Source organism: Pongo abelii, chromosome 12, assembly GCF_028885655.2.
Source record: "Pongo abelii isolate AG06213 chromosome 12, NHGRI_mPonAbe1-v2.0_pri, whole genome shotgun sequence".
NCBI lineage: Eukaryota > Metazoa > Chordata > Mammalia > Primates > Hominidae > Pongo > Pongo abelii.
This window is the reverse complement of record NC_071997.2, coordinates 84,706,506-84,720,014: the sequence shown is the minus strand read 5'-3', so window position 1 is coordinate 84,720,014 and position 13,509 is coordinate 84,706,506. Positions and strand designations below refer to the sequence as shown.

The window sequence follows — 13,509 nt, the reverse complement described above, 5'->3', positions numbered from 1 at the left end:
GGCTGGTTTAGAACTCCTGGGCTCAAGTGATCCTCCCACTTCAGCCTCCCAAAGTGCTAGGATTACAGGCATAAGCCACCATGCCTACCCACAGTTACAGTCTTAAACACGATCTTCAAGTAGATTGATTATAAAATTTTCAGTAGTTATAGTCTCAACACTGGCAAACAGCCAAAAATGCTAGGCATTGCTAATTTAAAAAGGAAATGAGACTTCCTCTTTTCAGGACTCAAATATTTATTTCTAAGTTACCTGTAGAAATCATGCATGGGATAGCTGGTATAACTTGATATTTTATATAAACATTGGCCTCTACTAACAGCCTTTTCTATGGCATCTTGGTTGTTCATTATTTTGTTATCTGTAATAAAAGAAAGAATAAGTAAAAATCCACAGGACTGTTAATATTTTAAAAACTAAAGATTATAGGATTATCCTAACAGAAGAGCCAATATTTTTAAGAGCCTTGAAGCTAACCAATGAAGTAACTAAGAAATCAGCTAAGAATAGAATTTTCCTTGTATAAGATACTCCAACCATTTAGAACCAAAGCTCTGTTTCTTTCAAAATCTATCTTAAACTGTTGCTAACTTGGAGAGTGACGTAAGGAATCAAGTTATAAAACGGCTTCTGATTATTTATCTTTCATGGCATATTGTATATATTTATAGATATAACAGACTCCAACATACCTTTCATTGTCACATTAACCCCAGATGCTAAAAATAAGCCTCCAAACCGGTTATTAAAAATCTGATTGCCTTCTAGTGTTGCAGTTGCGTGATTTGTAATTTCAATACCTGAAGTAAAATTTACAAACAAGTAGATACATCACTTTATACTGCTTCTTAAAAACCTGAAATTAGCAAGCAAATGTAAACTGCTGCTTTTATAAAAGTACATTAACCCTCTTAATGTCTACTGAATAAAATGTAGATACTTATTTCAACCATTAACAGTAACATTCACTTATCAATGATAATGGTCAAAACCGCAATTAACTTTCGCACCAACCTAACTGTCTTAAAGTTTAAATACATGATACTTGGATTTCACTGGCATCCATTTTAACATCTGTGTTTCTGTTGCAGATTTAAATTGGTAAATTCATCTGAGGAATTGAATCTATCTGTATTCCTAGTGGTAATACAAGAATGCGTTTATTCTATCCCAATAAATGTTTCATAATCACGACTAAGCAATGAGAGCAACATTTCTTAGGAGTCTGGCTTAGAGTAGAAGAATCCAGAACTTGATTAGGTGCTCTTGTAAGTGAATGAATAAACAGGCATTCAGCCACTTCAGCACACTTTGCACATTTTAGTTAATAAGCAAAACAGAATGAATATACTCCACATCAAACACTTTGCAGAACTACATATAAGCCACAGGTAAGAAAAGAAAACACAAACCTGCAGCAAATCCATCAAATATTCTGTTTTTCCTTAAGATTGGATGACTGTTAGTGCTGATGAGAACACCTGCTTGAGCATTCCTGAAAATATCATTTTCTTCAAGGAGACCTATAATAAAATATTTCCTTAGATTAAGGCTAATGCATATGACAGACTCTACTAACCTTTTTGGTGGTATTTAGGTTTGCTTTTAGTTTCTTATTTAACTGCATGGTAAAATTCACAGGACTGTTTTTTCAGCCAAAACCAAAGTTTATTAGCAATTTAGAGGTATTAAGGATCTAACAAAATTGCTAAAATAACAGGTAAGAGCATTCTGACCAATAATCTGCCATCTCCATGATAGCAGGGACCATGTCTAAGTTTACTCACCACTTCATCTTCAGAGCCAGGTACATAGTTGATTCTCAATGAGTATTGCTGAATTAAAGTTAATTCCTTTGAAATATTTCTAGAACCTTTGTATCCTCTTGTTTTTAGTTCAGGCAAGCAAGCCCTTATTTCTGGCCTTTATTACTATAATCATTTCCTGATGAGTTTCCTTTATTCCAGTTTCATCTGCTGCATAGTTTCCAATCAGTTAACTGCAACTCTTATCATGCCTCTTTCTCTAACAAACTACTTTCAGAATAAAGTTTAATATCACCTTGCCCCTCAAAATACCCCTCCAACCTACTTGTTTGTCTTAATGTGAGACATGGTTTTATTTCTGTAGACATTTAATCCCTCTGGTATTTCACATTATTGACCTAAACTTTCACCTGGATGAGTGGGAAAAATCTGACTCAGTGACTTCTTGGGGTCCTCCTGTTCACTCTCTGGGTATTAATATTTCTGGGTTCTGTCCCTCATTTCCCTCTGCATACTCTTTGGGTGATCTTACATCTTGCAACTATTACATATACACTGTTGCTTTTTTATTTTCGAGACAAGAGTCTCACTCTGCCACCCAGGCTGGAGTGCAATGGTGCGATCTTGGCTCACTGCAACCCCTGCCTCCAGGTTCAAGCAATTCTCCTGCTTCAGCCTCCCAAGTAGCTGGGATTACAAGCACCTGCCACCACACCTGGCTAATTTTTGTATTTTTAGGTTTCACCATGTTGGCCAGGCTGGTCTCAAACTCCTGATCTCAAATGATCCACCCACCTGGGCCTCCCCAAAGTGCTGGGGTTACAGGCATGAGCCACTGCACCCGGCCACTGTTGCTAATTCTTAAATCTATTCCTTTAGCTTAGTATAATTAATCACATTCTGGTCATAACCAATTTGGATATTCCAGAAGACAACCTTGGATTCAATGTTTAAAAACTGACCTTACTAATGTTTTCCAGAAACCATTTCCTATATCTTACCTCAGTGAAAGGTAGTCACCCACCCAAATCAGAATCCTGAGCATCCATCATATTTCACTTTTCTTTCAACCTCCATATTAAATAAATGACCCAGTCCTGTTGGTTCCACCCTTTTTATAGAGATACGGTCTTGCTATATTGCCTAGGCTGGTCTCCAACTCCAGACTCAAGTGATACTCCTGCCTTACCCTCCAGAGCAGCTGGAAGTACAGGTGTGAGCCACTGTGCCCAGCCGGTTCTGTCCTTTTAAATATCGTTAACATGTCCCCGCCCCCCCCCCAACCTTTTCACACCCTTATGCTATCATTTTAGTTTAGGCTCTCATTATTTATTGCCTGAGTTATTCCAAGTCCCTGTCTCTAATCTTGATTATTTCCACTACAACCTCAAGTGGTATTGCTAAGATGGAGTCCAGACTCCTTACTGCATATAGAAAACCTCATGATTTGGGCCTTGCCCCTTCTGTAGCCTCAACTTTCTGTACCTCTTCCCTTACTTTCAGTTTCCTCTAGATTTTTGTTTACAGTGTGCTCCACTCCATCACACTATACATTTTATGGATGTAGTGCTGTTTCATTTAGCATATCTCTAGCATCTGTATCATAGTGGTTGGTACAGAGGTGTTAAATCAGTATTTAAAGAATAAAAGTGAAATAACATCTGGAATGGTCTGTTCGCCTCTCCCAAACCCAATTGCTAGTAAATATCTATTCATTTTTCAAAACACGGCTCAAAAGTGATTTGACTTGTGTGAACCATTTCTCAGCACCTTGCAAATAAACCATTCTGTATTGTGTGTCTTCACTATATTTTGTAAAAACTATCTGAGACATGTCACTTTACTGAATTACTAGATTATAAGCTCCTGGAGAGTCTGTCAATGGAATCATCACTGCTTGGCTGTAGTAGTAAACTTTGTTCATTAAATCTTGGTATGTTAGAGTAATAACTAGCTATTCTATGTAAGATATGTACAAATGTTGGGTTATTGACATTTCAGGAACAAAGATAGATTTGCATTTGGCAGCTCTGTGAATCTCTGTATACATGCATCTGTAAGGGGCAGGCACTATGGAACTTTTGCCTCAATGCAAAGTGAGTTGACCTTTTTGAATACCAAACCAGGCACATCTTGGCTTCATTAATTCCACTCTCCAACAAACACAGTTGAAAACAGTTACAAAAGCAATACCCGTTTACTAAAGACATTTTCAGATATTTACAGATCAATTAATTTCTCACACCTATTTCTATAACTTGACTTTGAAGTTTATTATAATCATATTACTATTCTGAATTTTAAAAGGTCCAGAGAATGTAAACAAATTCTATCTTTAAAAAGGCTTACTGACAACTGCAGACTCAAAGTGGCTACAAAAGGAAAAGTATTGTAAACATTTGTCTCTTAACTCTAGGCACTAATCTCCTAAACCAGCTCAACTTGATAAGGAAAAAGACTTGAGATTCACTCAATTTATAACTTAGTTAGCAATGTCATTGATCATTAAAGATATGGAAGAATAATGGAAAACTGGATTTTTCACTAATGCAAAATTAACAACAATACCTCGACCCCCATTAAATATACAGATGCCACCATCTCTTCCATCATGGATTTTATTTCTTCTTAGTGTAGGATTACTATCTGTCTTAATCCAGACTCCAGCCATTGCATTGTCAAATATTTCATTGTCTTCTATACAGCCTAGACCTATAAATGCAAAAATGTAGGTTATCTAGAAGGTATATTTCTTTTTCTTTTTCTTTTTTTCTTTTTTTTTTTTTTTGAGACAGAGTCTCGCTCTGTTGCCAGGCTGGAGTGCAGTGGCGTGATCTTGGCTCACTGCAACCTCCGCCTCCGGGGCTCAAGTGATTCTCCTGCCTCAGCCTCCCAAGTAGCTGGGAATACAGGCGTGTGCCACCACGTCCAACTAATTTTTGTAGTATTTAGTAGAGACAGGGTTTCACCATGTTGGCCAGGCTGGTCTTAAACTCCTGACCTCGGGTGATCCACCCATCTCGGCCTCCCAAAGTGCTGGGATTACAGGCGTGAGCCACCGTGCCCGGCCTAGAAGGTGTATTTCTGAAGTTTATTAACACAGAGAAAAAGATGACAGATTAAACATACCAGAATTATAAACTAGAATTCCACCATTCTGTCCTCCCCAGATTTTGTTGCGTCTAATTTTGGGGTTGCTTCCAGTCCTGTAAATAGAATAGAAAATAATACCATTTCAATAGCTTCTACTCCCATATCTTCATGTTACGTGAGGTAAACAGTGGAGAAATCCACATAAGTCACGTAGTAAGAATTAACTATACAATGGAGTCCAAGATGCCCTGAGAAGAAAGTGGTTTAATTTTGCTTAATCCTGTATTTCCCACAGAACATACTTTACTACAGATTATTATTGTAGAGTTTCCTAACATGTTAACTAAATGGGGTTATATTAAGTGACTTATATTATATATTCCCCTCATATGTAAAATGAAGGAATGAATTACAGGCATACCTTGGAGATAACTGCAGGTTCCGTTCCAGACCACCACAATAAAGCGAGTATTGCAATAAAGAGAGTCGCGTGAATTTTTTGGTTTCCCAGTGTCTTTACATTATACTGTAGTCTATTAAGTATGCAATAGCATTACATAAAAAAAAGCACATACCCTAACTTAAAAATACTTTATTGCTAAAAATGCTAATAACAGTCTAAGCCTTCAGGGAGTCTTTTTTTTTTTTTTTAAAGAGATGGGGTCTTGCTCTGTCACCCAAGCTGGAGTTGGAGTGGCATGATCATAGCTCACTGCAGCCTCGAACTCTTGGGCTCAAGCAATCCTCCTGCTTAAGCCTCTCAAGTAGCTGGGACTACAGGTGCACACCACCATGCCCAGTTAATTTTTGTATTTTTTGTAGAGATGGAGTTTTGCCATGTTGCCCAGGCTGTTCTCAAACTCCTGGGCTCAAGTGATCCACCTGTCTCAGTCTCCCAAAGTGCTGGGATTACAGGCATGATCTACTGCACCTGACTAACTGGCAATCTCTTAAAATAAGACAATTAAGTTTGCCACATAGACTGACTCTTCCTTTCACGGAAGATTTCTCTGTAGCATGCAATGTTGTTATAGCATTTTGCTCACAGTAGAATTTCTTTCAAAATTGTTGTCAATCCTTGCCAACTCTGCTACTACTTCATTAACAGGCTTATGCAATATTCTAAATCCTTTGTTGTCATTTCAACCATGTTCACAGCATCTTCAACAGGAACAGACTCCACCTCAAGAAAAACCACTATTTGCTCATCCGTAAGAAGCAATTCCTCATCTGTCCAAGTTTTATCATGAGGTTGCAGCAATTCAGTCACATCTTCATGTTCCATTTTCTAACTCTACTTCTCTTGCAATTTCTACCACGTCTGGAATTAGTTCCTCCACCAAAGTCTTATACCCCTAAAGTCATCCATGAGGGTTGGAAGCAACTTCTTCCAAACCCCCGTTAATTTTTTTTTTTTTTTTGGTCCTGGCCATAAAAACATTTATTTTTGTATTTAGGTTTGATGAATGAACAGCCATGCAGAAATGTGACTGGACACAAAGGATCTGGCCTAACAGTGATGGACAGAGTCGGGAAACCCAGCAAAGCTGCTCTGTACAATTCCCCTTCCCCTGGGTACCCCCCTCAGGAACGAGGATCTTGCGGGGAGAAGGGAGAGAGTGACCTTGCTAGGTTTTATGGCTGGGTTTGAGAGAAAGGAATTCTAGTTTCTAAGACCTGCTTTGAGGAAAAGGAATTCTGGTTTCCGGGACTCAATTTGGGGGAGAAAAGGAGGAACCAGGAGGGAAGGACAAAGACCTGGCTTCTGAGGCCTTCCAGTCTCCTCTGGGTCAGAGTAGTCCGCATGCCAAGGTGCCATACTTCGGGGCTTCATGAGCCCTGACAGCAGGTCCTTGCAGATTTCACAGGTAACTTGTGATCCAAGTAACTGGCTTTCAATCCCCCAATTTCAGAGGACTTTAGCAAAGCCTGGTTGAAATTGGCCAAGTGTTAGAAGAACCTCTTCAAAGCTGAAATTCATTGAGTTCTTCAGCTGAGGGCGTTAAGAATCCCAGATGTAAGGTTAGCAAGAGTTAGAAGTTCCGGAGTCTTCCCCGCATGCCCCAGCTCTTGAGCATCAACAGGCCAGAAGCTCACAATATCTGATCCTCCTGTGGCTCAGCAGGGATGTGTTTTAGAGCGGCATGTTCAGAATGAAACTGGCGCACTTAGTCAAGCCTCGAGGGCCTTTTGAAGTCATGCGTGGCCCACGCTGGCCTCATGGGAACACAGGTGCTCCAGCACCCGATGTGTTCAAGACTAAGTAGGGGGGAAACTTCAGCCCTGAAAACATTCCCCTGCTGTCTAGACCAGCCTGCCCCATGGCCAAAGGCGGTGAGAACCCTGGCCACCCCTTGGGTTGCACCTCTGCCAGTACTAGAATTTTGCACTTTGTGGGCAGAAAAGCTCAACATTTGGCTCAGGGCATAACTGCAATTTTTTTTTTTTTTTTTTTTTTTTGAGACAGGGGTCACAGTGGTATGATCATAGCTTACTGCACCCTCGACTTCCTGGGCTCAAGCAATCCTCCCACCTCAGCCTTCCGGGTAGCTGGGACCACAGGTGCATGCCACCATGCCTAGCTAATTTTTTCTATTTTTTACAGAGACAGGGTTTTGCTATGTTGCCCAGGCTGATCTTGAACTCCTGGCCTCAGGAGATCCTTCCACCTCAGCCTCCCAAAATGCTTGGATTACAGCACTTTTTCAGATCTTTTCCCAGGAATCATTAATGTTCTTAATGAAATCTGGAATGGTGAATCCTTTCCAGAGGTTTTCAATTTACTTTGCCCAGATCCATCAGAGGAATCACTATCTATGGCAACTACTGCTTTCTAAAAAGTATTTCTTACATACAAAGACTTAAAAATTGAAATTACTCCTTGATCCATGGACTGTGGGATGGATGCTGTATTAGCAGGCGTGAAAACAACAATCTCCTTGTACATCTGCATCAGAATTCTTGGGTTACTGGGTGCACTGTCAATGAGCAGTAATATTTTGAAATATTTTTTCTGAGCACTAGGTCTCAATAGTGGACTTAACATATTCAGTAAACTGTAGTGTAAATTCATATGCTATCATCCATGATTTGTTGTTCCCTTTATAGCCCACAGGCAGAGTAGATTTAGTGTAATTCTTAAGGGCCCTAGGGTTTTCAGAATGGTAAATAAGCACTGCCTGCAACTTAAAGTCATCAGCTGAACTAACCCTTAACAAGAGATCAGCTTGCCCTTTGAAGTCAGGCATTGACTTCTCCCCTCTAGCTATGAACGTCCTGGATGCATCTTCTTCCAATATAAAGCTATTGAGTCTACAACTGAAATCTGTTTAGTGTAGCCACCTTCAACAATGATCTTAGCTATATCTTCTGGGATAACTTTCTGTAGCTTCTATCTCAGCATTTGCTGCTTCACCTTGCACTTAGCTTTTTTTCTTAAACCTCATGAATCAACCTCTGCTAGCTTCAAACTTTTCTTCTGCAGCTTCTTCACCTCTTTCAGCCTTCATAGAACTGAAGAGAGTTGGGTCCTTGCTCTGGATTAGGAATTGGCTTAAGGGAATGTTGTGGCTGGTTTGTTCTTCTATCCACATCACTAAAATATTCTCCATATTAGCATAAGTCCATTTTTTTTGTTATTATTTTATTTTGCTTTGAACCCTGAGAAACTAAGTAATAAGGTTGTTTTGCTTTGCTTTCTTATCATTCATGTGTTTACTGGAATAGCATTTTTAATTTCTTTCTAGGACTTTTCCTTTGCATTCACAACTTAGCTAACTGGACAAGAGGCCTAGCTTTTGGGCTATTCAGCCTTTTGACATACTTTCCTCACTAACCTTAATCATTTCTAGCTTTTGATTTACAGTGAGAGATATGCAACTCTTCCTTTCACTTCAACACTTATAGAGGCCATTTGAGGATTACTAATTGGCCTAATTTCGATACTATTGTGTCTCAGGCAATAGGGAAGCCTGAGGAGAGGGACAGAGATGGGAATGGCTGCTTGGTGGAACAGTCAGAACACACACAACATTTACAGATGAAGTTTGTTGTCTTGGGCGCAGTTAATGGTGTCCCAAAACAATTACAATAGTAACATCAAAGATCACTGATCAGGGTGGGTGTGGTGGCTCACGCCTGTGATCCCAGCACTTTGGGAGGCCGAGGCGGGCGGATCACCTGAGGTCAGGAGTTTGAGACCAGCCTGACTAATATGGAGAAACCCCGTCTCTACTAAAAATACAAAGTCAGCCGGGCATGGTGGCACAAGCCTGTAATCCCAGCTACTTGGGAGGCTGAGGTTGCGGTGAGCCGAGATCGTGCCATTGCACTCCAGCCTGGGCAACAAGACTGAAACTCCATCTCAAACAAACAAAAAAAAAGGATCACTGATCAGAGATCACCATAACAGACATAATGATAATGAAAAAATGTGAAGTACTCTAAGAATTACAAAAATGAGACACAGAGACAGGAAGTGAGCACATGCTGCTGGAAAAAAATGGCAGAGATCTGCTCAACACAGTACTGCCACAAAACTTCAATTTGTGAAAAAACATAGTATCTGTGAAGCACAATGAACTGTAAAGTGTAATAAACAGAGGTAAGCCAGTATATGATCATTAGTACTACTAGAATTCCAAAAACCTACAATATTAGAGGGGTATCAAAAACTATTAATTTTACAGAAATAGCATAAAACAGAAGCTTCATTTTATTGAGTGCCAATGATATGCCAGTCATAATGCACAAGTACTTTAATACAGACTTCCACTCTCCAAATAAGAAGGATCATATTGGCAGCTGATGTGACTCTCATAGTGGAAAGCAGAACGGTGGAAGTGACCTCTTATGGCACATGTGCCACTGGCTTCTGTCCTCACCTAGACCAAGGAAAGCTACATTCTAACAATTTAAGTCAAGATTATTTTAAGAATGTGAATATATATACAATAGGGGGATAAAGATTGGGCATTAAACAATAAGCAAATTTCTTCTACACACCCCACATACTCCTAACTCCCTCCCAAAAGAAAGCCAAATGTGAAAACATTTACCTTATCTGAACCCCTGAATACATATGATTATAGATATCATTGTCTTCTAGCACTCCATGTCCATTGTCATAAAAATAAACACCAACCTAAAATTAAAAAAACAAAAAGCTTTTTCAAGGGACAAGTATTTACGAAACAATATATTTCCCATCCAAGAGTCCAGGCTAATCCTACCTGCTTGCCACTGTGTATCCGGTTTCTTCTCAGTACTGGAGTGCTGCCAGTTGTCACCCAGACTCCAGCTAGAGTGTTACTATAAACTTCATTCTCTTCTATTACTCCTTGTCCCTTTTCATGCTAAATAAAAGTTACACTGGTTATAATATTTATCTTCTATAAGCAAGGCATCTATAGTCTGTTACCCCCTTTATAGATAGTTAAAAATTTTTCCATTTTTGTTTTTTCATCTGAGTAAGGAGGTAATGGCAATATTCTTTTGTTTTGTTTTGTTTTGTTTTGAAATGGAGTCTCGCTCTGTCGCCCAGGCTGGAGTGCAGCAGCATAATCTTGGCTCACTGCAACCTTCGCCTCCCAGGTTCAAGCAATTCTCTGCCTCAGCTTCCTGAGTAGCTAGGATTACAGGCATCCGCCACCATGCCTGGCTAATTTTTGTATTTTTAGTAGAGATGGCGTTTCACCATCTTGGCCAGGGTGGTCTTGAACTCCTGACCTCGTGATCCACCCGCCTTGGCCTCCCAAAGTGCTGGGATTACAGGTGTGAGCCACCGCACCCGGCCAACATTCTTTTTATGTAGCCTCTACCTGAGTTTCAAGCTTTCAAAAATTTTATACTGTTCTTTAAGTGGTTTTATACTTTTAATATCACAGTAAGAGTAGTAGTAGCATTCAATTTTCTTTAGCAAAAGAAATTAATTCACCCTAGGATGTGTAACAAACTGATGACCTCTCATTTAGTAATAAATTAACAGTTACTTCAAACCCATTTCTGGAGAAATCAATTCAAAATGATATGGCTTCACGTTCCCAAAATTTTTACTTTTAGCAGGTAACTGAGGACATGAGCATCTCTAGAACCATAAATGAAAATTAAAAGTCATGCCTTGCATATGGACGTTTTTGAAATTTCCTACATTTTTTTACTTGAATCAGTTGCAAAATTTTAGATACCATGAGTGAAGACGATTAATACACAGGTTTCGAAATTTTGGAAGTTAATTATATTTTAACATAAATTCAAATGAAAAAGTTGCAGAACTTCAGAGACTCATACAGTAGTCATACTCGTAAAATTCTGGTGTAACAAATATAAAAGACTGCAAATGAACTGCTGCTGAGGCTAGCCCATATTGCCAATAATAAAGACTTTAATAAAAAGGTGTATCTCTTATGCCTAAATTTAGTCAGCTGCTGATTAAATTTTATATAATTAAACACAAACTTAAAATCAGAAGTCATTAAGATACTGGCAGGGAGAACAAGAACGTTATTTATTGTCTAACTATTAAAGACAGTCACAAATTCATACTTCAAAAGTTGAATATGGCCTACCTAAAAGCTTAAGGAGAAACACTTTATCCCCCTGGTTTTGATGCATGAGTTTATAGGGAACTATATACATTAACTTACCACATAAATCCCACCATGCTGGCCATCATGAATTTTGTTATGCCGAACAATTGGACAACTGTTTGTCCTAATCTGAATTCCTGCTAATGCATTGCCTATTTAAAAATAAAAGTTACAAGGTCAACATTTGTGAGCCTAGGGAATACAGTAAGGATTTTACATTAGGTAGTGGTTAAAATTCTTACACTAGAATTTTAGTGACCATTACAAGACAAAATTAGGAGAACTAGAAGTGTAAATAGATGCAGAGAGCTGCAGGCAGTATAGCATAGTTGTGCTATGCTATGCTACAGTTGTGGAGCTGAGCTGCCACATTTCAAATCCCAGGAATTCTACTTCCTGTGTGACCCTGAGTAAGTAATTTAACCTCTTTGTGCCTCTGTATACTGATCAGTAAGTATCTTTGTGCCTCTGTATCCTTATCAATATTTAATGGTATCTACCTCACAGTGTTGATGTGAGTATTATATGACTTAACTCAGGTTAAGATGCTCCGCAGAGTGCCTACACTTAGTAAAGCTTTATGTAAGTATTAACCAGGTTAGAGTTACCAGAAGCGAAAGCCCAGGCACATATTGGTGTCTGGCACACAGATATCTACTGATTGTTTGCTGATTTAATGTTCCTAAAACTTTAATGAGGAATAAATATTTTCTTTCTCTAATTAGTACAAAATATATTAAACTACCACAGAAACAATTTATTAACTATTAAAAAACAGAGTGAAACTATGGAAACTGCAGATACTCCTTGGGACTAAGGTCTTATTTATATTTTCATCCCTGGTATCTGGCATAGTGCCTGTGAATAAATATCACAGAATAATCTTTATTAAGCATTTAGGCCGGGCGTGGTGGCTCATACCTGTAATCCCAGCAATCTGGGAGGCTGAGGCTGAAACAGGCAGCTCACTTGAGGCCAGGAGTTCAAGACCAGCCTGGCCAACATGGCAAAATCTGTCTCTATTAAAAATGCAAAAATGACCAGGCGCGGTGGCTCACACCTGTAATCCCAGCACTTTGGGAGACCGAGGCGGGCGGATCACAAGGTCAGGAGATCGAGACCATCCTGGCTAACACGGTGAAACCCCGTCTCTACTAAAAATACAAAAAATTAGCCGGGCGTGGTGGTGGGCGCCTGTAGTCCCAGCTACTCGGGAGGCTGAGGCAGGAGAATGGCATGAACCTGGGAGGTGGAGCTTGCAGTGAGCCGAGATTGCACCACTGCACTCCAGCCTGGGTGACAGAGTGAGACTCCATACCCCCCCGCAAAAAAAAAAAAAAAGCAAAATTGAGCCGGGCATGGTAGCATGCACCTGTAATCCCAGCTACTCTGGAGGCTGAGGCATGAGGATCGCTTGAACTTGGGAGGCAGGGGTTGCTGTGAGCTGAGATTGTGTCACTGCACTCCAGCCTAGGCAACAGAGTGAGATTCTGTCTCAACAACAACAACAAAAATTAAAGGGCAGCGCATGAGACTCACACCTGCAATCCCAGAATTTTGGGAGACCAAGGTGGGAAGATCGCCTGAGGCCAGGAGTTCAAGACCAGCCTGGGCAACACGGCAAAACCCGGCCTCCACAAATAAATGAGTGGGGCATGGTGGCACATGCCTGTAGTCCTAGCTACCAGGGAGGCTGAAGCAGGAAGATCGCTTTGAGCCCAGAAGTCTGAGGCTGCTGTGAGCCATGTTTGTGCCATTGCGCTCCAGTCTGCACAAGAGAGTAAGACCTCATCTCTTTAAAAAAGAAAAAAATTAAAGAGTTGGATCAGTGCTTCCACTTGGGTAGTTTCAAAATGTTCCATCATTTTGCTAATATCAAGAAGACATACAAATCTGTAAGTTTTATAGAACAAAACCATATGCTTACCATAAATGTCATTTCCTTCAATAAGGCCTCGTCCATCACCAAAGATGTAAACTCCTCCTTGATTTCCATTAAATATAGAATTTCCCCTATAATTATGTGAAACAAAAAAAAAGAAGACATCTATTCAGCCAAACTT

At 39.7% G+C, this 13,509-nt stretch overlaps 1 protein-coding gene across 5 annotated transcripts in view; it reads right to left on the bottom strand.

The window, feature by feature from the left end:
• Positions 1-13,509, bottom strand: part of FBXO11 (F-box protein 11) — a 102,390-nt gene that overhangs the window by 1,977 nt on the left and 86,904 nt on the right. For all 5 annotated transcript variants that reach the window (XM_002812048.6, XM_009237326.4, XM_024242109.3 and 2 more), the window contains exons 13-21: positions 13,374-13,459; positions 11,504-11,598; positions 10,091-10,213; positions 9,917-10,002; positions 4,896-4,972; positions 4,335-4,478; positions 1,413-1,523; positions 693-800; positions 253-361 (exon numbers count right to left, since the gene is read on the bottom strand). In XM_002812048.6, the coding sequence (XP_002812094.1) occupies positions 253-361; positions 693-800; positions 1,413-1,523; positions 4,335-4,478; positions 4,896-4,972; positions 9,917-10,002; positions 10,091-10,213; positions 11,504-11,598; positions 13,374-13,459 (939 nt within the window). The remainder of the gene's footprint in view (positions 1-252; positions 362-692; positions 801-1,412; positions 1,524-4,334; positions 4,479-4,895; positions 4,973-9,916; positions 10,003-10,090; positions 10,214-11,503; positions 11,599-13,373; positions 13,460-13,509) is intronic.